The sequence below is a fragment of the Rhineura floridana genome, chromosome 8 (assembly GCF_030035675.1).
Source record: "Rhineura floridana isolate rRhiFlo1 chromosome 8, rRhiFlo1.hap2, whole genome shotgun sequence".
Taxonomy (NCBI): Eukaryota; Metazoa; Chordata; class Lepidosauria; order Squamata; family Rhineuridae; genus Rhineura; species Rhineura floridana.
Window position 1 is genome coordinate 31,758,970 of NC_084487.1, and position 26,934 is coordinate 31,785,903.

The 26,934-nt window shown below is 43.2% G+C and overlaps 1 protein-coding gene across 1 annotated transcript in view; it reads right to left on the reverse strand.

Moving 5' to 3' along the window:
- Window positions 1-1,301: 1,301 nt before the first annotated feature.
- The window catches only part of TMEM178B (transmembrane protein 178B), a 384,208-nt gene continuing 358,575 nt past the window's right edge, over window positions 1,302-26,934 (reverse strand). The window contains exon 4 of the mRNA XM_061638769.1: window positions 1,302-3,282. Coding sequence (XP_061494753.1) covers window positions 3,032-3,282 — 251 coding nt within the window. The 3' untranslated portion in view covers window positions 1,302-3,031. The remainder of the gene's footprint in view (window positions 3,283-26,934) is intronic.

The following is a 26,934-nucleotide window of genomic DNA, read 5'->3' on the forward strand; positions in this document are numbered from 1 at the left end:
GACTTAGAGGAAGGAGGATGCAAAAAATGAGGGATCCCAACATGATTGAAATTCCAGCACATCCACTTTCAAACATTAAGTAATGGAGTCATTTCTCTCCTTCGCTCCTGCTTTAATCACTAGTCTGCTGGTGACTTTATAATTTCCTATTCTCACTGATTTGGATTGGCACAAATGATTAACTAACAACTTGGGAATGTGGGATATTCATCCAACTGGGGGGTATTTTTTATTGTTGAAAAATAAGTGAAATCAAAGTGGCAGATGGAACTCCAAAACTGTGGTTTTGACTCAGGGGAGAAAATGTGCTATTTCTGTACCTGCCACCTGAAATTCCATCATCCCATCAACTCTTGTGCTGTGTGATTTATGTGCATGTGTCAATGAGCCTCGAGGAAGATACAGTCAGGAAGATGCTACTTTTGTAAACTGGCTCAAGATATTTGAAGAAAAAACCCAACAACAACCCTGGATTATGCATCTTTGTTACTGATTTTGTAAAACGATTGCTATCTTATGACTCTTCTAGCTGATGGGAACGCAAATTATTGAAATGGGCGATAGGTATATTTGTTCCTCCTTGTAAATATATCCAGAGATGTTATACTATGTCAGGCATGAGGAACCTCAGGCCCAGGAGCTGAATGTGGCTCTCCAGGCCTCCCTATCTGGCTCCCTGGGACTTCCCTCAGACCATACTCCCTCCGCAAGTCACACCTCCCACTGGCCATGCTCTGGGTCCTCTTTGAGTGCTGTTGCTTGGCTGTGATAAATGGATTAATGCCTCTTGCCTGGCTGGAGGATGGAGAGGGGTGTGTGTGTGTGTGTGTCATGTATCTTGCTCCATCCACTTTTGCCTCTGACCACACCCACTTTTTGCATCTGGCAACTTACCATTGGTAGGTTGCCCAAGAGGGAATGAAGCCCTTGGGGTGAAAAAGTTCCTACTTCCACACTATGCTTTTCTCTGCAGTTCAGCATTCAATGAAAGCTCCTGTGCACGCCTAATCTAGTCGCATTTCTGTCTTTCTTTCGCCCAGTCTGCAACCCTAGACAAGGACTAATCCAGTGGTTCCCAAACTTCCCCCCCCCCCATGGACCACATGAAAATTGCAGATAGTCTTGGCTGGACCACTTAATGATTTTTCTGATTTCTAATTGTATTTTTATTGCTTCTTTTATTTCTTTTATTGTATTATAATTTTCATTCCATAGCATTCAAATTGTAATACAATAAAATACAATGTAAGAAATAAAAGAAGCAATAAAATACAATTAAAAATCAATATATTTAATGCAGATATGCTGTGGATCACTTGAATGAAGCTCTCAGACCACTGGTGGTCCATAGACCACAGTTTGGGAAGCCCAGGACTAATCAGATCACAGGTCCTCCTCTCCCTCCCTCCTCCCCAGGTGTCATATTGCTCTGTTTACTATGTTATCTGAACATCATTCAGAAAATTAGCTTTCCCAGATCTTTGGCATGAACAATGAGAGGAACAAGGCAGAGAGAGAGGGAAAGGAAGTAAAGTAAACAAATGGAGGAAGAACAGGGGAGGAGAGAGAGAGAGAGTCCCAGTTGTAAAGTCACAACCACATCATACAAGCTTTGAGCTTATGGATTTCATTCTTGGCCTCCAACCTCTTGCTCTCCAAATGCGTGGAGAGGTTTTCTTCCAAGGAGATATTTGCTGACACAGGGTAGCTTCTGATGACAAAGGATGAAGTGTCTTACTTTGATGTACATGAACATAAGGAGAGGCACCACCCCTCATGACCCATTCAGAATTCCCCACCTCACCTCCACAATGGCTTTTACCCCATTGTCTATAATTGACAAAATGGCAGCAACAACACCTCCATCAAAACTCCTCCTGCACAATTGCTCCAAAGTTCAGCCAACCAACCCACCCAATCACCCAACCAACCAGCCAACCAACCGCAAAGGCTTATCTCCTCTCTCCCTACACTACCCACAATTCCTTCCATCCAGCCCATGAGTGGAAACTCCTGCTGTTCCATGGCAGAGGGGGAAATGCCCGCAGAACAAAATCCAGCCAATGAGACTCAGAACAGACACATTTTCCTCATGCGTCCACAAGTCTTGATGCCTTGAGTCACAAACACAGTGAGGATGGCTTGGTAGATGATCACATTGCAATGTTTGAATTTTTCTTTTTTAAAATAAAAAAGGAGGGGGGGAGTCATACACACAGGTATCACAGCATTTTAGCAAAGCGTTCTCCTGCGCTTCTGCCAGCAGTTCAGCCCTCCCCGTTACGCCTGGATGTAAGGCAGCTGGAAGTTGAAAGCAGCATCACTGGAGCATCTGCTGAAGTGTCCTCCTTCACAGTTTTGTTCTGTAAGATTCTGGATATTTGCATTATTGTTTAAAATTTAACAAAGAAAGGGACCCCCCTCCTGCATTTACAAAAATGTTCAATTTCATTCCCTTTTGTTGGTAAGTCAGACAAAATTAACAGCTAAGATTTGTTTGTTTTAAAAAGAGGAGAGTGTGCAGTGAAGGGGGGATTCTGAAGATGGCCTTGAGGAGGTTACATTTTAAAGAGGTAACTCAAAACGTTTGATTTCTTTTCGGTTTGTATTTCCCGAATTTGCAACAGGCAAGATTGGTGCGTTTCAGCTTCCTATAAAAAAAACCTTAGCATCACATACCCCAAGACATCCCTTTCCCACTCCCTACCGCATCCCACCCCCAATCTGGAGTAGACAGATGCAACAACATGTTCACTTGGCTTTTGAATTGGGATGCTGAAGATTTGTTAAGAACTAGATGGAAGAGCAATGGTGCAGGAAAGCTGTTTCCACCTCCAGGAGAAAGAACAAAAGTGATACAAAGTCTGTAGAGGAGATGTAGGTGCCGCATTGGACTCCACTCCACCTTGGCACTGGCATCCATTTGAGATCTCTATATAGTATATGTTTATGTATGTATGTATGTATGTGTGTATATATATATATATATATATTTATAATATGTATATTGATAGGTTTGTTTGTATCTGTTTTAGCACACTGTCCCATTCTCAGGTCTCGATTTGGGGCAGTTGGTCCTGGGGACAGGTTGGACAGAAGGGGCCAAGGTGCAGAAGAAGCCAGAGATCAGAGTCAGACCCAGGCCCCCCCATGCACAAAACATGGACCAGCCGTAGCCATGGCTGATGTCGTCCGGAAGTCCGTACAGGTACCGGGGATATCGGGAGAGCTCGAAGTTGATCCCAGCCACGCATGTGCACAGTGAAATGATGCAGAAGGTTCCTGGAGAAAGAGAAGGGAAAGGGGAAAGAAATGGAGATGGAAACTGGTTAGACTTATAAAGAGCCACCAGCTCCCTGCTGCATGAAAAAAGAAAGGAGCGAGGTGAAATAGCTAGAGGAACCTCACCAGCATGGTGCAGTGGTTAGAATGTCAGCCTAGCAGCAGGGAGATCAGGGTTCAAATCCCTGCTCAGCTATGGAGCTCACTATCTTGGGCCAGTCACTGTCTCTCAACCTAGCCTGCCTCGCAGGGTTGTTGTGAGGGCAGAATGGAACAGGGGGAGAACCATAGATGGCACCTTGAGCTCCTTGGAGGAAAAGGAGGGATGTAAATGGAATAAATAAACAAACAAATACAGAGAGACAAAGAGAGAGAAAGATGAGAAAGGGTTGGCTTTAAGGACGTTAGGGCCAGCAACACTAGGAATCAGGTTTTATTTATTTATTTTAATTTTTTAAAAATCTCATCTTTAGTCTTCAAGGCAGCCAACTCTCTCTCTCTCTCCCCCCCCCTCTCTCCTAAAGGCTGCAATCTTATACACTTGAACTTAATGAGACTTACTTCTGAGTATATGCACACAGGATTGCACTGCAAAACCCCAGTAAGTTTGCCCTCTATTTAAATCAGTGAGGTTGATGGGGATGAGGCAGGGGGCTTTTTCCAGGGTGTCCCCACAGCTCTGGAACTCTGTACTGGTGGCTCTCCAGAAGGCTGTCACACTTTAGTTGTTCCAGAAGGCCTTGAAGGAGTAGCAGCCTGTGGGGCAGGTTGGGCTGGCGCAGCTTACCTGACTTCTCAACTCCAGGGTTGCTGCCAGTTACCAAGAGGGAGAGGGAGGAGATGGCGGGAGGTCAGCATGGTGCAGGGTCAGTGTTGGGAGAGTTGGGTTTGCTCCAGTGTTGTGCTCGCACTGACCTTCCTGCTGCCTTGCTCCTCCCCCTCTTGGTAACCAGCAGTGCCCCTGGTGTTGGGAAGCCAGGTAAGCAGTGCTGCCTCACTATGTCCTGCCCCCAGTGGAGATTGGTGTCTCCAATGTCAGTGGAGCAGTGAATCTACTCGGGGGTTTAGCACCTTGGGCAGCTCCTTGAAAGTTTGTACTAAAACCCGGAGTGGATTCACTGCCCCACTGACATCAGAACCACCAGTCTCCACTATCTGCCCAGCTGACCGCTCCTGCCTTGAAGACATACGTGTTTCCAGTGGCTCGTTCATGAATGACATTTTTCAGCTGATATGCTATTTTTTATATATTTAGCAAGTTTTATATACAGTTAAATAGATTTAAGTGGTTTACATAAAATGGTATAAAATATTCATTTAAAAATAGCAAAACAGTCTTTAAAAACAGTAGACATAATAAAATTCTCAAAATACAGATAAAATCAACAGTTTTAACAAGCAAGGTAGGTAACAAAATTTCATGTCTGGGTAGGCTTGCATAAACGAAAACATTTTCAGCAGGTGTCAGAAACAGTACAATGAAGGCCCTGTCTAACATTAGTAGGCAGGGACACAGAATACCAGAGAGTAAGGTTTTCTTTTGTAATTGTCAGTACTGTGGCAGTCATGCTTATTATGAGTGAAGGATGTTTTATAGCCCTTTTATTAAGGGGGAAGAGGAATGTAGTAGTTTTACCTTGTTTCAATGCTTTGCATTGTTGATATTCTAACTGTATTAGGCAAGCAGATTTGGAAGAGTTGCATTAATAAAGGTGGCCTATTAATTTCTTAAAAATAAGGGTAAGTTAAAACTACAGATTAAAATCAGCAGCAAACAATATAGGCTTGCCTAAATAAAATTTAGGATGGCCGTATGCAACAGAGGTCACTTGTTTACCTGCATCAACAGAGATTCTTCAAGTTTAATAGTTGTGTAGAAAACTTCTTTTGCATCAGGCCACCCTAATCAGGGATGGATGGATCAGTCTGTCTCAGTTCCCTCTGTTTCTATTTTTTCCAGTTTTAAATTCAGTTCTCCACATATCTGCAGCAATTTGTGATTTTTTCCCATTAAAAATAATCCTCACGAATGTGCATCGGTATTTGAGTAGTGACCTCGTGCCTTCAGACCATACTACCCACTAGTGCAGGTGTGAGGAACTTTTTTCCAGATGTTACTGAACTACAACTTCTCTCAGCCCCAGCAAGCATGGCCAGTGGCCAGGGATGATAGGAACTGTAGTTCAACAACATCTGGAGGGCCAGATGTTCCCCACTCCTGTAGTAGTACATCGAATTCCATAGGAGTAGCTGTGTTTGCAGTCAAAAAGCAAGCAAATAACCACCATAACAAAAAGTCTTGTGGCATCTTAAAGACTAAGATTCATGTTGACATAAGCTTTCATGGACTAGAGCCCATTTCTTCAGATGGTTGGTGTTATCCTCAGTTAGCAGCTTATATTTATTCATTTATTATTTATTTACAGTATTTATAGCCCACTCTTCATTGAATTTCAATCCCAGAGTGGGGAACAAAGTAATAAACAGGAAAAATATACCAAAAATTTACAAAATCAAATAAATAGGTCCAGTAACCAAATTAACAATTGCCTGACCCTGGTAGTTGGGGTGTTCTCTCCCCCACACATTGCACGAAACATGCCAGAAGAAATTAGAATCAATATTGGACATATTCAGAAGGAAGAATCCTTGAAAGGGGAGGGAAAGAACGTCCTTTCCTTTGTGGTCCGGAGTGCTTGCCTTTCATCAGCAGTGAAAGTCCCCCCATCTATGGGGCTCTAATTGACAGCCTGTTACCTCCCTAATTTAATTTTCACATGTGATCCACCATGTCAAATGAAATCTTAGTCAACAAAAAGATGATTCATATTTCAGACTTCATTAGGAAAGGAGATGCTTAGATTAGCAACTAAAAGTTCTGACTCCAGGCTCCAGAGGCTGATATAAATCCCTGCTCCTTCGTGATAGTCTGGGCACATCAGTTTTGCTGTGATAAGTCTGTTTGTTTTGGACTCCATTCCTAAATGTGAATACCAGCTCTTTTTCTGTCTCCAAGGTGTTGAGGCTGGGATTCCTTTCACTTTCAATTTCCCCAAAGATATCAGTGGGAGATTGTAGCAAGGAAGAACAACAGAGGCAGCTGCCTTATATCAATTCAGATGATTTGTCTGTTTAACCTAGTATTGCCTACTCTGATTGGCAGTGGCTCCCCAGGGTCCAGGAGCAGCTAGCTTGCTTGGTGGAGTGGAGCCACAGCAATAGATTCTTGGCAGCGGCATCAGGAGGGGAAGGAGGGAAGCAATGGTGAGCTCAGGGCCACATGGGAGCATCAAATTGGCTCCACCTGTGCACCTGCACAGCCCTGACTGCACCACCACCTCACCCCTTTGGTAAGTGGCTATGACGCTGCCACCGCAAGTCTGCTGAAGTGCTGCTCCTGCCAGGGTCTCAGAGAGAGGTCTTCCCTGTCATGGGCCATCTAATCCTTTGTAACTGAAGATGCCCAGGATTGAACCTGGGACCTTCTGCATGCAACACAGTGCTCTGTTGCTGTGTTATGGTCCCTCCCCAGTAATATTATGTTCAAAGAGAGGGATGGGGGGTAGAAATGTGATTCAGTTCACATTTAAAGACGAATTCATCAATTTTGCTCATTCTGAAACACTATGAGAACCAAAACACAGCCATCCATCCAAATTTGCACTTATCCAAATTTTGTGGCGCAGATCTCCAACCAAACAATGTTTACAAAAATACATGTATCGGGGGAAATGTGTATATAAATGCTTGCAAAAACATGTACTTTAATAAAAACGTCAGACAAACATTTGTTTATTGGGAGAAACTCACTAACATTCTGAAGAATTTTCATAAGGATTTTTTAAAAAACAAATGCTGCAGAAATGTGGATAACTGAATTTAAGATTGGAAAAATGAGAAACGGAGACAACCGCAATAGACAGATCCCTTCCATCCCTACTCTAAGGGCTTATCTACATGGGAGCATAACTTCATGCTAAAGACGCTGTTTTTACCTCTGTTTTCTGTTTGCACTGTCCACAGTAAGGGCTCAATGCCAGCTGCAAACACAGTGTTTTCTAGTCACACTTATCAATCACGCAGTTTCCTAAATACCACACCCTCTAACATTTCCACTCCCTCTGTTACCTGGCAACCTAGCATGCTCAGTTTGTTCTACCAGCAAGTTTCATTTTAAAAACAAACAACCAAGAAGTGCAATAATTTGTATTTTCACTGATACAATACAGACAAAATACAAATCTTTGTTTGAGCAGTGTTATGCTTTTGTGCACAAGTTAGGGGGAAAAGGAAAATAAGGCACCGTTTGCAGCATGGGAGAGAGCAGCAGAGTTTTCTCTTTAGCCTACAGAAAATGAAATTACATGAAAGAAGGGAGGAGGAGGGAGTGGGCATGGAGAGGGGAACGACTGAAACACCCACCTAAAAGAATCAGAGCCCTAGATATAAGAAGTGCAGATGTTTTTTCCTTCCTTTTTCAGATTATCAGAGGATTGGGTTCGTATGAATTTACAGGGGTGAAACTGTGTGATAGCTTCTGTTTGCCAGTAATGTCATGTGAACCATGCGAATTAAAAGAAGATGTGAGTAATACCAGACACACACTAAATCACCATGTAGATGAGCCCTGACTCCCAATCTTTTTTTCCCCATGGACCACTTGAAAATCGCTGAGGGTCTTGGCAGACCATTTAATGATTTTTCTATCTGTTGTAGCAATTGTAATGCACCATGTTAGATGCTGTAGGATTTTTAATTATATTTTTATTGCTTCTGTTATTTCTTATATTGTATTTTATAATATTACAGTTTGAATTCTATAGACACAGCCACAGACTGTGTCTGCATGAAGCTCATGGGCCACAGCTGGGAACCCCTGCCCTAAGACACAAGAGGAGAACCTCAGGCTTATTATTATTGTTATTGTTGTTGTTAATTGCATTTATTCATCGCTTGCTACAAAAATGTTTCAAAGTGTCCTATAAAAGCATACATGACATAAAATTTAAAACACATTAAAAAGATGAAATAACAACTATGGGACTAAAAGTGCTTATCCTGCAATAACAAAAAGGACAAGTTCTGCCCCACTCTACTAAAAGATGAACATCTATCCGGGCTTGAGCATCATCATACCCTATGACCCCATTTAAGAGGCAAATGGCTGGGTGAACAGGAACGTCTTTGCCTGGCACCTAAACATTGATGATGATGGAGCCAAGGACATCTCTTTAGGGAGAGCATTCCACAAGCAGGGAGCTATCACTAAAAAGGCCCATTCTCATGTTGTCGACCAATTATCTTGCACCAGGGTATCCATCAGCCAGACCATACCACCTTACACTCTTATGTTATAGAACATATGAAGCAGTCTTAGTATAAGATTCATCTAGCTCTGCATTTTATATTTTGAGTGGCAGCAGCTCACCAGGGTTTCGGGAAGGAGCTTTTCCAAACCCTACCTGGAGATGTTGGGGACTGAACCTGAGACCTTCTGCATGCAAAGCAGATGCTCTGCCACTGAGCCACAGGCCTTTCCTATGGTCCATCACCACGGCAGCCTGAAAATACTACTGCCCAGCTATCTGCTGTACCACAATGCTACAATCCAGAAGGTGGTACTGCAGCTATTAGTGTTGGTCAGGGAAACAGATAGGACTACATCTGACCTTATAAAACCTCACACTTGGGTGTGGCTGGTCAGTCTGAGAAATGTGTTGCTTGAGTTGAGACTCAGCTACCCTCAGATTTTACATTATCTGCTTGCCTGTGTGCCTGTCGGCCAGTCATCCTGCACTATGCTTGATTTGTTTTCAGACCACCAACTCTGATAGGAAGGAACCTCCCTTTCTTTCACGCCACCACCATGTGGCACCTGAGTTTCCAAAAAGCTGTGGAAGGGGATTATATCCTCTTCCTGACCCACCAGAGTGGAGCACACCTCGCTGCATTTCCTTGTTGTTCAAGGGGTGAACAGGAAGGATCTGTTAATATGGTATCTAATAAAGTCATACTCAGAGCAGGTTCACTGATTTCAAAAGGTCTACTCTGAGTAAGACTAATGTTGAACCAGGTATTGGGACCCTTTGCCCCTCCAGATTTTGCTTGAACTACAGTTTTCATCATTCTTGGTCACTAGTCATGCTTGCTGGGGCTGATGGGAATAGTAACAACATCTGGAGGGCCAAAGTTTCCCCACCCCTCCTCTAGATGACCTGTTTATTGAACATTAATTCTGATTTCTTTCTGAGATTGTGTCAAGCTATTATGCCACACTTTCCAGTGCATTTCCCCCACACTTTCCTTCCCAAAAAAGTCCAATTTTGTTTTGGAAATGGGTATGTTGCTCAAGAGTGCCAAATCCACTTGAATCATTCAAGAAAATACTGAATTTGCCCATGTGCCATTGAATCCCACCCACAAAACAGTGACAGTCTAGAAGCACCCTTCTATCTATCTATCTATCTATCTATCTATCCGTCCATCCGTCCGTCCGTCCGTCCGTCTATCTATCTATCATTTTTGATGCGTAGTTCAACAGGTGCATTCAGTACTCTTCATGTCAGACCACTGGTCCATCTAGCTCAGTATCATCTACACTGACTGGCATTGGCTCTCTAGGGATTCAGGCAGGGGTGTCTACCAGCTGTATCAGGAGATGCCAGGGATTGAACCTGAGACCTTTCGCATGCACGGTCATGCACTCGACCAGTTTCTATTTTCCCTCCACCCCCCACCAAAGTGAAACACACTCAAACATCCTAAATGTGGACTTGGCACAAGAAACACATTAGTTATTAGCTTTTGAAATTATTCCAGAGCTTTATCAAAATTATTGAGGAATAAAACTCAACTCCCTCCCTGCTCTGCACTGACAAGCCCCATTCTGCTGAAGCGTCTTTGCAGCAAACGCCTTCTGTGCCTGGATTAAACGCCTCAGCAGCAGGAGGCTCTCGAGAGTGCTTCATTGTTCGGCATGCGCTTGCCTGGAATATAAATGATTGTTTAATTACACACTGTAGCCTCATCATCGGCTAACAGACAGGAGTGTGACAGATAGGGTGTCGTTTAAATCTGCCCTTATTTATTTATTAAAATGCCTCGGACAAGAAGAAACCGCCCGATTAGCTCATGCTGGGCCCGTGCTAATGTGAGATCATACATTCTCCTGGATTAGAATTTTTATTCATTATATATATATCCACAACCCTAAAAATCACAATCCCAGTTGAGGTTTTTCTTTTAATATGTTGAATTTGGGGCCGGTTCACACAGATTCCCCAGTAGCAAGAGCAGCCTTGCGCCCTCCTCGGTGGAGCACATGCTAAAAATCATGTGGGAGAGCCTCAGTGTGCAGGAAGCTGCATGCAGCACAGCAGTTTCTATTCCCATGTTTGCACCCCTGAGGAAAAAAATTAATCAAGTAAAATCGTGAAAGCAATAATGGTTGCTGGCTGCATCCTACAACAGTTTGGTAGATAGCAATCTGGGCGTGCACAAGGTGTGGTTCTCCCAAGTCTGCCACTAGTGTCCAGCAGTCCACCAAATGTCCTAGCTTTGCTGCCCGTCCAGTACTGCACACAGGGCTGCCCTGGGCCCGCAGTGGTGTAAGGCCAAACACCCCTGCCCAATACAGGTGGTTCGGGGCTTATATAAGCACACCCACCCCACCCACCTGTTCCCCATGCTGCATGCACACGCCTGCCATCATCCAAGATGGTGGCAGGGTTGTCAACACCCTTAGGGATGCTCCTGCTGCCATCTTGGGTGATGGCAGGCATGCACATGCAGGGCACAGGTAGGTGGAGAGGCAGGCTTATTTAAGCCCCTTGCTGCCTGTATCGTGGGGGGAGGTGCCTGGGGATGCTTGCAAGTGCCTGCTTTGTGATCTGTGGCAGCATCAGATCACTGAGTCCCGCAACTCAAGGTTGCTGTGGATTGCTGAGTGGCAGCTTCCCCCTCCCACACTAAGGACGGGCCCCTCAGATACCCCTCTGGGCCACAGGGGCCCTTGGCCAGGGCCCAACCTGGTCGCCCACTGGTGCAAGGCCTGACTGCACACAGAGGATGTGTATGTGTGTGTGAGAGAGGAGAAGGGTCATAGCTCAGTGGCAGAGCATCTGCTTTGCATGCAGAAGGTCCCAGGTTCAATGTCCAGCATGTCCAGGCCGGGCTGGGAAAAACCTACCTGACCTGAAACCCTGGAGAGCCTCTGTCAATCAGTGTAGATCAAGGGTGGGCAAACTAAAGACCAGGGGGAGGTGGAAATGCAGCCCCAAGCCTGTATTTCTAACCCTTGGAGCTCTCCTCAGGCCACACCCCCTTCTGACTCTGCTTTGCACTGAGTATTTTGAGTGGCTGGAATGTGCCCTTGTTTGCCAGAACAGAGGACAAAGAGGGGTGTATGTGTGTAAGTAGAAACTAGCCTACTGCAGAAAGGTAAAACTGTAGACAATACTTTTCTAGATGGACCAATAGCCAAACTCAATATAAGGCAGCTTCTTCTGTTCCTCTGTTCACTGAACTTATGTTTTACCTTATACTGAAGCTTTGAAATGTTTAAGGTCTGTGCGTGAGGGGGGCACTGAACTTATGTGAAAGCTTATACTGAGACTCTGAACTGAGGCAATGGAAACTGGTAGCTTCAATGAACTGAGGTCTTCCACTTCCAAACATAATGCCAGTTAGAGTTTCAACCTTGTTGAAAGCCCATCTCTAACTTCATGGAAATCTCTGTTTTAATTGGAACTGACCTTCGTTACAGGAGAGAGGGGTCCAACTGCTTCCACAGCGACAGACTTTTAACACCTTTTCTCTTTTGACCTCTTAGCAACAAACTCCATTCATCCTTTCTCCTGGATACGTGTAACAGACCCATTTCTACTGTTAAAAAGGAGATTGGTATCTCTGAATGACTTGGCTTTTATTTTTAAAGGGATACTTGAGTAGCAGAAATTTGTCAGTTTGCCAGCCTTGGAAACTGGAGAGCTCTGCTTTATTTATAGAACAGAGAGATAAGAAAACCAACTTCTATTGGTGAGGATGTGCAGGTGCAGGAACTTTGCAGACCTTTTCTACCTCCTTTCCGCTCCTCTTCTGAAGAGCCCTATGAAACCTGAAAGCTTACTCACACATTTCTTTCCCCCAAATCAAAAAATTGATTTAGGAAAGTGTATTCAGGGAGTCAAACCATTATTATTATCTGCGTTTGTGCTGGAATTGCTTTTAAAGTTGTTTTTTAAATATGTTTTAAAGACATTTTGTTCTAATATGTTTTTTAAGATGTTTTGTTTTAATATGTTTTGTTTTTAAGATGTTTTAAAGTGTTTTTAGTGTTTTTGTTTGTCACCCTGGGCTCCTTCTGGGAGGAATGGCAGGATATTAGTAGTAGTAGTAGTTGTAGTAGTAGTAGTAGTAGTAGTAGTAGTGTTATTGTTATTAATACTAATAATGATAATTATGTTGCAAATTCAGCTGTTATGTTTAATTTAGTTTAAAATAAATCAGTTGGTTCAAAAACTGATTCAGGTGGAAATTTTTAAAACATTCACATTATATAAAGGTTGTAGTTTAAGTTCTACACTCAGAAGTTTTGCACTATAACTCAGACTATACTTCAATGGGTCTATCTGAACAGGACTAGCAGCAAACATCATCCTGAATTACATGGAGTTGTATTCAGTGTTAATTCTACTCAGGGTAGACTCACTGAAATTAATGGACATGGCTAACATAGGTTCATTAATTTCAATGTGTCTGAGTAGAAGGTAGATGGAGATAGAACACCAATACAACAACAACAACACAAGGTGTGCTGTGCAACGAAATGTTGCAGTGTGGAGTGCTCCTGTTCAGAAACACTCCTGTTCAGGAGTGTGGAGTGCTCCTGTTCAGCCAGCCAGCAATGCCTTTTTCTAGGCTACTCTATTCCATTCCCCCTTCCCGGTTTCCCATTCCTCCAATATTCCGTGCCCACTGAGCATGCTCAGTCCTTATTGGATGTCTTGAGTCAGCTGATACCAATAGTCTCTTCTGGAGATCAGTCCATTAAAAAGCTAGACAAAGCTCCACAAGTTCCACAAGGCATATCATGACTCTTAGCTTGGAAAAGTTACTTTTTTGAACTACAACTCCCATTAGCCCCAGCCAGCTAAAATAACTAGGGCTGTGCACAGACCTACCCATCTGATTTGTGGCACTAATTTGTAAATACATATCAGGCCCAATCTGGTCCAGACAGATTCAGACCCAATCCAAACCGATCTGAATCCAAATCCAGCTCACAATCCCAATATTACAAATCTCCAGAAATCCCATTGACTTACATTGCAAAACCAAAATGGCCATAACTTTTTTTTTTTACCTGAGAACATGAAATTTGGATACATGGTAGCTGCTATATAGGGTATTAAACTTGCCCAGTTGCAGATGGATAGCTCCAGGGGGTTTTATGCTAGCCAACTTTAATGTTTGCTCTTTCAATTTTTTTTAAAAAAAGACTGTCAATGCTCAGTCATGCCAATTTTCATGCTCCTGTGTTTCCCCTGTTCCTTTCTTCACGATTTTGAAAAAAAATGTTTTTTAAAAAAAAAACAGTTTTGTGATACTAGACACAAGTGGTGGCATTAAGCAAGCAGGGGCTAGCAGCCCTATGGAGGTAATGGTCACATGTTGTTGTTATGTGCCTTCAAGTCGATTATGACTTATGGCGACCCTATGAACCAGTGACCTCCAATAGCATCTGTCGTTAACCACCCTGTTCAGATCTTGTAAGTTCAGGTCTGTGGCTTCCTTTATGGAATCAATCCATCTCTTGTTTGGCCTTCCTCTTTTTCTACTCCCTTCTGTTTTTCCCAGCATTATAGTCTTTTCTAGTGAATCGTGTCTTCTCATTATGTGCCCAAAGTGTGATAATTTGGGAACATGATAGCTCCTGTGGCAGGCATGAACTCTGTCAAATTTCAGGTGGGTAGCTCCAGGAGATTTCATGCTAACCACATTTAAAGCTGGCTTTTCCCCAAATTTCTTTTTTTTAAAAAGACTGAGTACCCATTCATGCCATATTCCTGTACTTTACCTGTTCCTTCCTTAAAGATTTTGAAACAATATGAGGGATTTTAAACAGTAGGTTTGCAATACTAGACACATGTAGGTAGAATCAGACAGGCACAGGCTGGCAGCACCATGGAAATAATATGCACATAAAAAGGTAAAAAAGGTGTCCCCACACTTATAGTGCGAGTCGTTTCCTACTCTTAGGGTGACGTCTTGCGACATTTACTAGGCAGACCGTATATATGGGGTGGGATTGCCAGTTCCTTCCCTGGCCTTTCTTTACCCCCCAGCATATGCCGGGCACTCATTTTACTGACCACGGATGGATGGAAGGCTGAGTGGACCTTGACCCCTTTTACCGGAGATTCGACTTCCTCCTTCCGTTGGAATTGAACTCCGGCCTTGAGCAGAGCTGTGGCTGCGTTACCGCCGCTTACCTCTGCGCCACAGAGGATCTTAATATGCACATAGGGACATGAAATTTGGGGACATGATAGCCCCTACAGAAGGGATTAACTGTGCCAAAGTTCAGATGGGCAGCTCCAGAGGTTTTCATGCAATCCACCTTTAAAAATGGCTTTTTCCAAGAAAAAACCCTGTTACATAGGGGGCAGATTATCAACAGGAGTAGTTAGTAAGGGAAAAATAAAAATGCTATTTAATGTTAATAATATTCACTGTCATTAGCAATTAGAAATAACAACAATAACAACAACACAAGAACAACAACAACAACAATACTTAATTTAGAATGCTAGCTAATACCCACAAGGTTTGGCTGGCTGGCTGGCTAATAATAATAATAATAATAATAATAATAATAAAGTGTAACCACATAAGCTGCCTGCTTTGGTGAGTAGCAACTGGATATTACTATCATTATCATTATCACTATCATTATTTCAGAAAACTGTGGCTAAATATGCCCACGAGGTTAAAAAATAATTCTTAGCAATAAGAATAGAATAAAATAAACAAATAACATAGGCAACAAACTTTAAAAAAAATGTAAATAGGGATGGGACTGGGATTGATTGGAAAAGAATAGAAAACATACACAAGCTGAACAAATGCCACCCAGCCTGATTTGGTTTGTAAATTATACAAATCTGGTGCACAGCCCTAAAAATAACTTCTTTTCTTAATGACTTTCCAGAATTAAGTTTGAAACGAAAAATGAAAAGAATTAAGTTTGTTGCACTGGGCTGCCAGAAGCTTTCAGTCTTTATTCCATTGTCAGTCTCTTTTTTTTTTTTTCAATAATTTTTATTCAGATTTTCATAAAACATACAAGACGAAATCATAAAACATTCGAAGACAAAAAACAAAATCAAAAATAGTTAAACAAAAAGAAAAAAAGAAAAAAAAAACAAAAATAAAAAATAAAGAGTAAAATATTGACTTCCCATTTGTCAAAGATCAAATCAGTTATAAGTCTATAATATATAACAATCCTGTCTCTTAAGTCATATTATAAAATCACTTTCCTCCAGTAGTTATCTTACTTAATCATCAAATCTCATAAACATTACTTTATTCTTTCCACAAAAAGTCAAAGAGAGGTTTCAATTCTTTAAGAAATATATCTATCAATTTTTTTTCCAGATAAGCATATCGATTAATCCATCTCATTACTAATTATGATAATCTTATTGTCATAACCATAGTCAAAATAAACATTTCAATTAATCCATCACATCAGAATCTGTTAGGTTCAATAATTTCAGTAGCCATTGTTCTATTATCCCTATTAGTTCCATTTTCCATCTTCCATCTTCAGTAGTCTTGTTAAGTCCAATAATTTCAGTATCCAATCTTCCATTATCAGTATTCCATAATAATCTTGCTGTCAAAGCCATAGTCATATAGTAAGAGTCTGATGGGAATTACCTCTATCCCAAATATTTTCTTGCCATCCATTCTGAATAGGTTGCTGAAATACTGCTGTAAAATCATATCTCTGTTCTTTTTTTCAAAATACACTGGGTCATCTCTTGAAAGTTTTTCCATTGTCACATGGCTGCAGTTAATTCCATAGATTTTCTCTATATTGGGCTCCATCACATCATTCCAGTCCAGAAGATTATCCATGCCATTGATAACTTTATCTCTAGAATCTTCATTAATTTCTTCAGAGATAACATTGAGTTCCAAACAATAGATTTTATTTCTAAAGTCCATAGACTCCAAATCTTGTTCCTGTTCCACGTTTGTTCCAATCTCCGGGATCTCCTCTCTCACAGGGACCCCTGTTCCAGTCACCAGGGTCTCCTCTCTCACAGGGACCCCTGTTCCAGTCTCCAGGGTCTCCTCTCTCACAAGGACCCCTATGTCTTTAATCTCCTGTGTCTCCAAACAATAGATTTTGTTTCTAAAGTCCATAGACTCCAAATCTTTTTCCTGTTCCACGTTTGTTCCAATCTCCGGGGTCTCCTCTCTCACAGGGACCCCTTCCAGGGTCACCTCTCTCACAGGGACCCCTATATCTTTAATCTCCTGCTTCATTTTACTCAATTCAATTTTCAGCTCCTTACAACCCTGTCGCAGGTTTTGTTTCGTTATCTCAATCTCATCCATTATTTTCTGAAACATAGTTATTTCCAGATTCTCAGCCACTTTCTTAATTGCCATTTTAAAAGAAAAATATAGGAAAACCACTTCTTATTTCAGCAACAATTGGGTTAATACTCCAAACTTGGTGACATCACAGTATAAACAGAGCAGACAGCCTTATCTCTCCATGCTTAAGTAAACAAAATGTAGTTCCCAGGATCGAAACAATTAATGGCGGTCGTCAGGAAACAGATTCGTCAAAATAAAATAGACCAAAAAGAGAGTAGTCTCAGACAATATAATATTCTTCAAAATAAAAATCTGGAATAGAAATCCCTCTTCTGTGTATATCTTTAGAATGCAAATCCAGGACAGCTTTTTGCAACAAAAACAGAGATAAGCTATTAATTAGTGAGTAGCAGAGAGAAGTTATGGCTCCCCAGTGAGATGTCAAAAACCGATCAATCTGGCAAATCTCTTTTAAACAGCAACAATTTAAGTCAAGTAAAAGAAAAATATAGAAAGAAGGGTGCTTGCCTGTTAGTGCGTTCTCTCTTAGAAGATAAGATGAACGTTCGCTTTATCAGATAGAGCTTGTTGTTGAAAATCCGTCCCACCTTCGTCGGCTGGACCTCGTCCCATAAATTAATGAGATCTGGTCGTCCCAACAAAAATAGGCTTTGAGGTTAATCTCTTCGTTTCTCCCTACCCGGGAGAAGTTTAATCAGTCAAAAAAAAAAAAAAATCTGACTGATATATCTGAATAAGCTTCTTTTGAGGCAGGAGCCCGTCTCAAAAGCAGGCACAGGCTAAGTCACCCTTCCCCATTCCATTGTCAGTCTCAAATGGAAGGGATCTCCTCTGTATTTGTCTTGAATGTTACCAGGAATAATAATAACAAAGGATGCAACATTCTTACATCTGAATGCTCTCATTTTAGTACCATTGTGGCAAATCTCCAAGTGATGCATCAGATTTCTCTCTCTCCCTAGTCTTAATGCTTCTATTTTTTGGATGTGGCACTTGAGGCAAAAGCCTGGTGGCAACATGATCAAGGTGCAGAAATTTCCAACAGTCCATTTCTTACTTTTCATGATTTTGTTGATGGGGCTTGTTTAGCGTCCCCAGTAGAATACTTTCTGGTTATTTTTGGCCTGGAATTGCAGGATCCCAGGATGGAGGATCTGCATCAGAGTCACCCTCTGAGCAGCAAGAAATGATGTGTGGGTCTCTCAATCAAAGATTTGATTAATTGTACAGTAGACAGCAACACATCCCTCAGCTCTCCAGAGTTCTGAATTAGCTAACCATGGCTTAGCCTTCCCCCAAAGGTTAGTTGATGTGGTCAAATATTGGCCCTGGCTACACTGTTGGAGGTAAATGCATTCCAGCTGTCCTCACAGTTATGCAATATGTGGCTCCTATGTCTTTTGATTGGAACAATTTGCCAGCCTCTGCTAAAGTGTGGGGGAAATTACTCAGGTCATCTCATAGCAAAGAATCAGTCTGATCATGCAACAAATTAATCAGGTGACCATTTCTTGTAGTCTGCAGCGTGTGCACCGATTGCAGCTCAAGGATGAGTTTTGTTATTGTGAACTGGAATGTAGTAAGCTGCCTTATCCCAAGCCTAATCATTCATCAGTCTAGCTCAGTATTTTCTCTACAACGACTGTCAGCAAGTTCAGACAGAAGTCTTTCCTGGTCCTGTCTAAAGATGCTAGGCAGGGATTGGACTTGGGACCTTTGCATATGCAAACCATGTGCTTTGCCACTGAGCTATGGCCTTTCTCCACTTGTCTCAAAGTGACTCTTTCCCATTTAGGGTTGAGCTCTTGCTCCTTAGGGGTGAAACTCTCATAAGTGCTTGGAGGAAGGGCGGGATATAAATCAAATAATAAAAAAATAAATATAGGTCAAGAGTGGGGACTTTTTTCAGCCCAACAGCTACATTCCCTTCTGGAGACCATATGAGAGTGATAGGCAGGGTCAAAGGCAAAAGTGGGTGGAGCAGCAGATGTGGCTCTTACCTTTGTACAATAAGCTACATTCCAGCCATGCAAAAGCCAGAGGTTTCTGCACACACTTCTCTCCATCTAGGCAAACAAAAAGTGCTATCACAGTTTTATTTATTTATTTTTTATTTTATTTGTTCCATTTTTAAACCGCCCATAGCGAATAGCTCTCTGGGCGGTATACAAAAAGATTAAAATACAAATATCATAATAAAAACAGCCGAACAATAATAAACACAAACAGAAACCACAGAAATATAAAAGTAAACACATTAAAATGCCTGGGAGCATAGCCAGGTCTTAACCTGGCGCCGAAAAGATAGCAGCGTAGGCGCCAGGCGTATTTCTTCGGGGAGGCTATTCCACAATTCAGGGGCCACTACAGAAAAGGCCCTAGATCGTGTAACTGTCCTCCGGGCTTCCTGATGTGTTGGTACCCGGAGGAGGGCCTTAGCTGCTGAGCAAAGTGACCAGGTAGGTTCATAGTGGGAGAGGCGTTCCAAAAGATATTGCGGTCCCACGCCGTGTAAGGCTTTATAGGTCATGACCAGCACCTTGAATCTGGCTCGGAAACAGATGGGTAGCCAGTGCAAATGGGCCAGAACAGGTGTTATATGTGCTGACCGGCTGGTCCTTGTCAGCAGTCTGGCTGCTGCATTTTGCACTAGCTGAAGTTTCCGAACTGTCTTCAGGGGCAGCCCAACGTAGAGCGCATTACAGTAATCCAACCTAGAAGTTACCAGAGCATGAACAACTGAGGCGAGGTCATCCCTGTCAAGATAGGGGCGTAGCTGGGCTACCAACCAAAGGTGGTAGAACGCATTCCTTGCCACCGAGGCCACTTGCGCCTCAAGAGACAAGGAAGGATCGAAAAGCACCCCCAGACTATGAACCTGTTCCTTCAAGGGGAGTGTAACCCCATCTAGAACAGGGTAAATATCCACCATCTGAACAGGGAAGGCATTCACCAACAGTGTCTCGGTCTTGTCTGGATTGAGTCTCAGTTTATTAGCTCTCATCCAGTCCATTATCGCGGTCAGGCAGTGGTTCAGCACATCCACAGACTCACCTGTAGAGGATGAAAAGGAGAAATAGAGCTGCGTGTCATCAGCGTACTGGTGGCAACGCACTCCAAAACTCCTGATGACGGCACCCAGAGGCTGCATGTAGATGTTAAAAAGCATGGGGGACAAAACCGACCCCTGAGGGACTCCGCAATGGAGAGTCCAAGGTGTCGAGCAATGTTCCCCAAGTACTACCTTCTGGTGACAATCCGCCAAGTAGGAGCGGAACCACTGCCAAGCAGTGCCTCCAACTCCCAACTCCGCGAGTCTCCCCAGAAGGATACCATGGTCGATGGTATCAAACGCCGCTGAGAGATCAAGGAGGATCAACAGTTCTACGACACATTCCAGGCAGGCAAAACCATTCAATAAGGATGTGGAGCAGGGCTGGCGAGGGGTGTGGCATGGAGAGAATGAGTGTCCCAAGGGTTGGATAGAGGGCATTTAGCCCTTGGGCAGGGGCAGCTGGTGGCTCCTTATCAGCGGGCCAGTGGAATCTGCTCTGGCTTTTGGTCCAACCTCTCAAGGAGCTGTCCAAGGTACTTTAGCACATTCAGATTCCAGTGCCCCACTTGCGTACATAAATAAATGACCTAGCTGATACAAATAGCAGGTCACGTGGCTAAACTGTTCTTGGGGACTGTACCATCAGTGGTGGCTGGTGGCTCCATGTCAGTGGGGCAATGGAATCTGAATGTGCTGAAAGTACCTTGGAAAGTTCCTTGAAAGTTCAGACTAGAACCCAGAGCAGATTCCAATGCCCCACTGACAAGAAGTCACCAGCTGCCACCACCCTTGGGCCTGAGGTTATCTACTCCTGGTGTATGTGGTGCTGCAAAAAATAGGGCCTGTGAACCTGGGGGGAAGGAAGGATTTTTTTTAAAGCCATGCTTATTCTCAAGGACCTTGCTTCAGAAATGAGGTGCCAGTCAGCAAGCAGCATGAGTTGGTGAAGCAGAGAAAGCATGCTGGTGGCTGGGGCTGCTGCGGAGGTCCCTCACATAACCTTGGAGCTTTGAGAACTCTGCCTGTGGTGGTGGTGAGGAATGGCAGGCATTCCAATGGACCTTTGAGCATGTAGCATGGGGTTCTATAGTCCCTGCAAGGTCAAAATGGCTGCTGTCATAGCAACCAGACTGAGCTCATGGGGAAACGCTTGGGTTATGTCAATGTCACCTCTGGGAACATTGTGGCTCTGAAGGCTGCCATCTACAGGCATGGCTGCCATCTACATTATGGCTTTGAAGGCTGCTGTCTACAACACTTCCTACAGAACATTCTCATTTTACTCCAGTGTCTATTATGAACCCAAATGTGGAGGCAAGAGGGGAGAGCTAGATCATGCAGCCCGGGCTGCAGGGTTATGGTGTTGTTCAAGGAGAGCTTTACCAGATGGCCACGAACTCCTGGTCTATGTAGAGGGGTAACACATCAGCTACATCCATGAAAGACAACAATTGAGGACTAGCTGCTGATGCCATTTCCCTAATAACAGCATGACCAGACCACACAATGGCAATTTCAAATATAATACAGTCACACAGACCCTTTTTTTTTTGCTATGAATCAGAATTCTCCATCTCCTGAACATTTCTAAAATATTGGCTCACATACTGGACTCTTAGTGACAGAACTGGAAGAGATTCAGGGAATGCTTTGCTTGTTTTTAATTGAATTCAATGGTTTTTAAACTGTGTTTACAATTTTCCTAGCCTAGCTATATTGTAAGCCACTTTGGCTTGAACAGCAAATAAATATATATACATAAACTGCACGATGGGTAGATAGATACTACAGGCATTTTGGAAGGATGTGTGTTGTCAGGGGCTCATGCCCATTATTCCCACTTCCAATCTATGTGTGTTCATCTGTAGGTCTCAGGAAGCACACACACACAAATTGTAAGCAAAACACGTGGGCTCGCTCTGCATAACTGGGCAGGAACTCTGCAAAAGTCATGTGTTTTAAATGCGTGTTAGATGTGCTCTAAAATGTATAGTGTGAACCTGTCCTAGGACTAGACTGGAGCGTTTTAATGATTCAGGGCCAGGTCACTCTTCCCAGGTTTCATCCTTTCTTGAGGAGTGGAAAGCCTTAATGAAGCAGCCTCTGACCTGGAGCCTAGCATACCACCTCATCACAGATAATTCCCTCCAGCTCATTGCCTGAGCGGATGGACTGACACAGGGATGTATAGGGCTTTTGGTGTGGAGTAAAACAGTTTCTCAAGAGGTGTAGGTTCCAAAGGTATGTACTTTGGGGGTCCTGATTGAGAGGTTCCTGGCTCAAGGACTCCATATCTGACATGTGAAGCTCTGGCTCAGGCCTGGTCATGATGCTGGGGCCTGGGCCAGTTTTAACACCTCTGCCTCCAGTGCCATTGGTGTAATGTATCTGGCTGGTCCCTCCTTGTCTGAGTAACAGACCAGTCTGCTGCCTGACATAGGGCCTGGTGCAGGAGGAGCAGACAGACATTGGATGCCATTCTATCTTCTACACTACATCCTCTATACTGTAAGTCAACCTTCCCTAACCTGTTGCGCTCCAGGAGTTTTGGACTACAAGTCCCATCATCCTTTATCATTGGTCATGCTGGCTGGAGCTGACAGGAGTTGTAGTCCAAAACATCTGGAGGGCACTGGGTTGAGGAAAGCTGCTGCATGTTATGTAAACATTGCAATACATATATACATATAGATCTGTGAGCTGGTTTACACATGACAGATTTCCAACATGAAAAATGTTTCCCTGTAGGGAATCACTGGAAACTGGCATGTAGGTTGTAAAGTGTGGTTGTTAAGGTTGTTACCTCCTCTGTCTCCAGTACCATTGGTGCAATGTATCTGGCTGGTCCCTCCTTCTCCTACACATGATTATGTCACTGTGTGTAGACACAGTGAGAAATTCAGCTGTACCATCATCACACATGACATTCCCAAATGTCAATAAAATGTGAAGTGACCCCTCCGCCCCCCTGACCCAGAACTCCAGTCTGCTCTGGGCTTCCTTGAAATCCAATGATCAATTAATAAGTTGTTAGCAGTGAAAGGGCTATTAGCTGAAAAAAAAGTGGAATCAAATGACATCTCAGCACAACATGGGGGAAAATTGAGTTATCTTTGGCCAATGGTATGGCATGCTCCAGCCTCTTACATCTTTATGCCAAAGTAAAAGTCCTTCTGCCTTCTGCTCCTGAAAGCTGGCATTGATGCCTATGATGTGAGAAGGCCCTCCCCTCACCTTGTGCGTGTGTGTGTCTATCTAGCAGCAGCAAAGAAGACTGACAGGAAAAAGAACTTCTGGAGTTTTTCCTTCTGAAGTTGGCTCTGAATGTTTCATGGCAGTAAAATGCTAAAGAACTGCCAATTAATCCAACTGGGGAATCACAATTTTTCTTCATATCTTTAACAGCTGATGACAGACAGCAATTCAACAAATGTAGCTTCTCCATCATTACATCTCTGTGTTGGGAAAACCTGCACCTATGGAGTTGCTGCCTGTCATGCAGTTGCTAAAGTCACAAAGCTTCTGTGACTTTTAATGGGGGGGTAGGGGGAAAGGTGACATAATTATTACTTGACAATCCATGCTTGTTTTACACAACTTGATTTATTGATTGCCTGCAAGGAAACTTCCTGTGATCTAGGTTTGGTGACCCCAAACCAACATCAGATCAACCAGATTTGCATGGTCAAGTGCATCTCCCATTTCCTGTGAGTCAGTTCATATAGTTTACTGTCCTTGGGGAAGCCAGAGAGCTGGTGGGTGTTTGATCTCCATAGGCAAGAGGGTCAGAATGAAATCCAGAGTAATTGGGCATGGGTAGAAAAAAGAAAGATTGATCATAAATGCCACCATCAGGATATAACAGGGTATAATCAATTGAGGAAAAGGATATGGATGGATGCAGTCTCTGTACTTCCTTGGCAGTTAGTATCAACGTGCATATATTTTGCTCTGGGGTTGTCAGATGGAACTCTGGAGCTAACTTAAGACAGTAACAAAGGGGCATAGGTCCACGACACAAAACAGTTTGCATATGCTTATTATTATTTACTATATTTATTAGTTGCTTTTGGCCCCCAGAAAAATTGAACTCAAAGTGACTTACAAAAGCAATACATATATGACTCTGGGCAAATTAAGACGGCAGGTGCCTGGAACCTCACCAGTGTTGTGATTTGCAATACTCTTAGTTGCCCTGGAAGCAAATAAAAAAGGGAATGAGAAGGAAAGAAGATCTGAGGGCCAACATAAAAGACTCAGAGTGTCGTCCCCCCGGCTACCCCTAACAATGTCCATGCTTATGTCTTCCTGACTAAACAATAAATAACATTCCCCCCAAGAAGGACTGTCCAGCCTGAAACACTTTGGGATATAGAATATTTTAATGGATCAGTAAATGGATTGCAGCCTGAACTATGAGCTGGGATCTCTGGTTAGGCTCTTGTCTTTGTCACAAACTCGCTAAATAGCCTGACAGAAGCCAGAACTTCCATCTATGTTCCCAGTCAATGGCAATATAGGGACAATAATATTGACTTTCATGGGCTATTGTTCTCTTACCTACAAGATGACCACCAGCCAGGTGAGGGGGAAGGGCCTACCACCTCCTGAAAGAGCATCACCTGCCAGTTGTTACTATGGCAACACGGCTAACTCGTTTGCCATGCAGATAGGATCCTTAAAACACTTGGCCACAGCTATTACCTTAACAAAGGAACAGGCTTGACCATCTTAGTGGTTCCTTCTGCTACAAGTTCCAACCTTACAGATACAAAGTAACAGGCTTAAAGGGTACCCAAAGGCATCATCCACCACCACCCCAATCCTATGACAATATGCAGAGGCAGTACAGAAAAACAATACCTATATCACATAGGTTTCCTTCAAATCTGTAATATATAAAGCAACCCTAACAAAGCTCATTGCTAGGCTTACTTCCAGTTATCTGTGCACAGGATTTCAGCTGAGCAGTCTGATTCTGTGCAAAATGCAAAAATTAGACGTGCTTAAGCATATTGATTTCAATGGGCTCAGTCGTGCTAAACTATGCTTAGGACTGGTTTGATTTTTTTTTAATTCAACATCCTTTATCTCCATGTTAGTATAAAAACAAGGAACTCCACACATCTTTGCGCTTCTGGTGTTTGCTGTTCCCACCTACCACCATTCTGGTTGTTGACACTGATCTGATTATAAAAACCCAGCCAACTATATTCCTTCTCTCACACAAGAAGCATTATTTTGAATTTCACGTTTTCAATATCATCACGGCAGTTAGAGGGTTTGTAGTGATTGATTTCTAAAACTTGCTTGCTTTGTTCTTAGTTGGTGGTTAGAGTAACTGCTGGCTGGGGATGGTCTAAAGGCACATTTGGCCATTACCCTGCTGAAGCTAAGCAGCAAGCCTGATGCCAGCAGTTGGCCAGATTGGGCATTGGCCAAGGGCCTCAGCAACTCAGAATGGCCCCTTGTTGGCCTGGCTTGACTGTGCCATTTGATTACCCTTCTCACCAGACCCTTGGGTGGCCGTTTTATTGTTGGGAGACTTGTTTATTGTTGGGGGATTGTTGGGTGCTGCTGCTTTTGAACAGGAGCCAAATGGCTCCCATCCACACCAGCTGCACTTGGGCTTGTGTGTGAATATGGGATGGGCCCCATCAGTGACAATGTGCTGAGGGCCCCCTGAAGTCTGCCACTGGCCCTACCAAGCAGGTCTGTGTCTGGTCAGTGCCCAGATGGGCGACCACCTGAGAACCACATGTATGCCACTTTGGGCCCATAGAGGAAGAAAGGTGGGATATAAATGCAAAAAAATAAGATCTCTCTAGCCACTTAAACATAATGATTCTGATACTTTTCTATTCATTAAAAGCATAAGAGAATGAAGTTTTGAACATCAAAGGCCACTGGCATCCAGTGTTGGAGATCCTTGCTTCCCACAGGGAGGTCGGCTTCCATGAACGAGGGAAAGCCCTGTCCTGGCACAATCTATCAAGCCCAGGATGGGGAACCTTTGTCCCTCCAGATGTTGCTATACTACAGCTCCCATCATAAATCACCACTGACCATATTGGGGTTAATGAGAGTTGGAGTCCAAGAACATCAGGAGAGTCATAGGTTTCTCACCGCAATCCAGCTCATGATTGTCCCTTTCCTCTTTCTGGGGCCTCTGGAAACATACAGCAAGTTAGCTTGCCTGAACTATAGTGATGTCATCAGGATGTGCCAAGAAGCTGAGCTTCTTCTTACCAAGGGAAGCTGAAGCTTGTTTTGGACAGAGCTTGGAAAAGTTACTTTTTTGAACTACAACTCCCATCAGCCCAATCCAGTGGCCATGTTGGTTGTGGCTGATGGGAGTTGTAGTTCAAAAAAGTAACTTTTCCAAGCTCTGGTTTTGGACTACAGCACAAAAGTCTATGGAGCAGCATGAAGGTAAGGAATGATAAGACAGAAGTGTGGACACTGGGTCACAGAGCTTCAAGCCTGTGGATGTTAGGCAGTGCCTGCTCATAGCACTGATTAGGAGAAAAATAGCATGGATAAAGCCCACTGGGGTATAATTTTAGACACATTTACTCAGGAGTGAGCCCTACTGGACACAATGGGGCTTTTTGTTGAGTTAACATGAATACAGGCTATGAGTGGCTCACCTTAAATTCTAATTGCTAATGTGAGGAATGCAGTAGGATAATGCTAAGTATGCCTTTTGAGGGCACCGGGCCTCTTTACCATACCCTAGGAACTCTGCATGAGTTTTTTGTGGTATTCCACCAGACAGCATCATGACAACTAGAAGCAAATTATCCACCCCTGCCTTGTGTTTTTGACAGTGCAAGCTTCCCAGTTTTGACTCAGTGATCACTTACATAATACATTTATATCCCTCTTGAATTAAACAAGCTGTTGACAGGATCCACCTCCACACTCTCATATCAGTAAAAATGCAGAGTTGATCTATT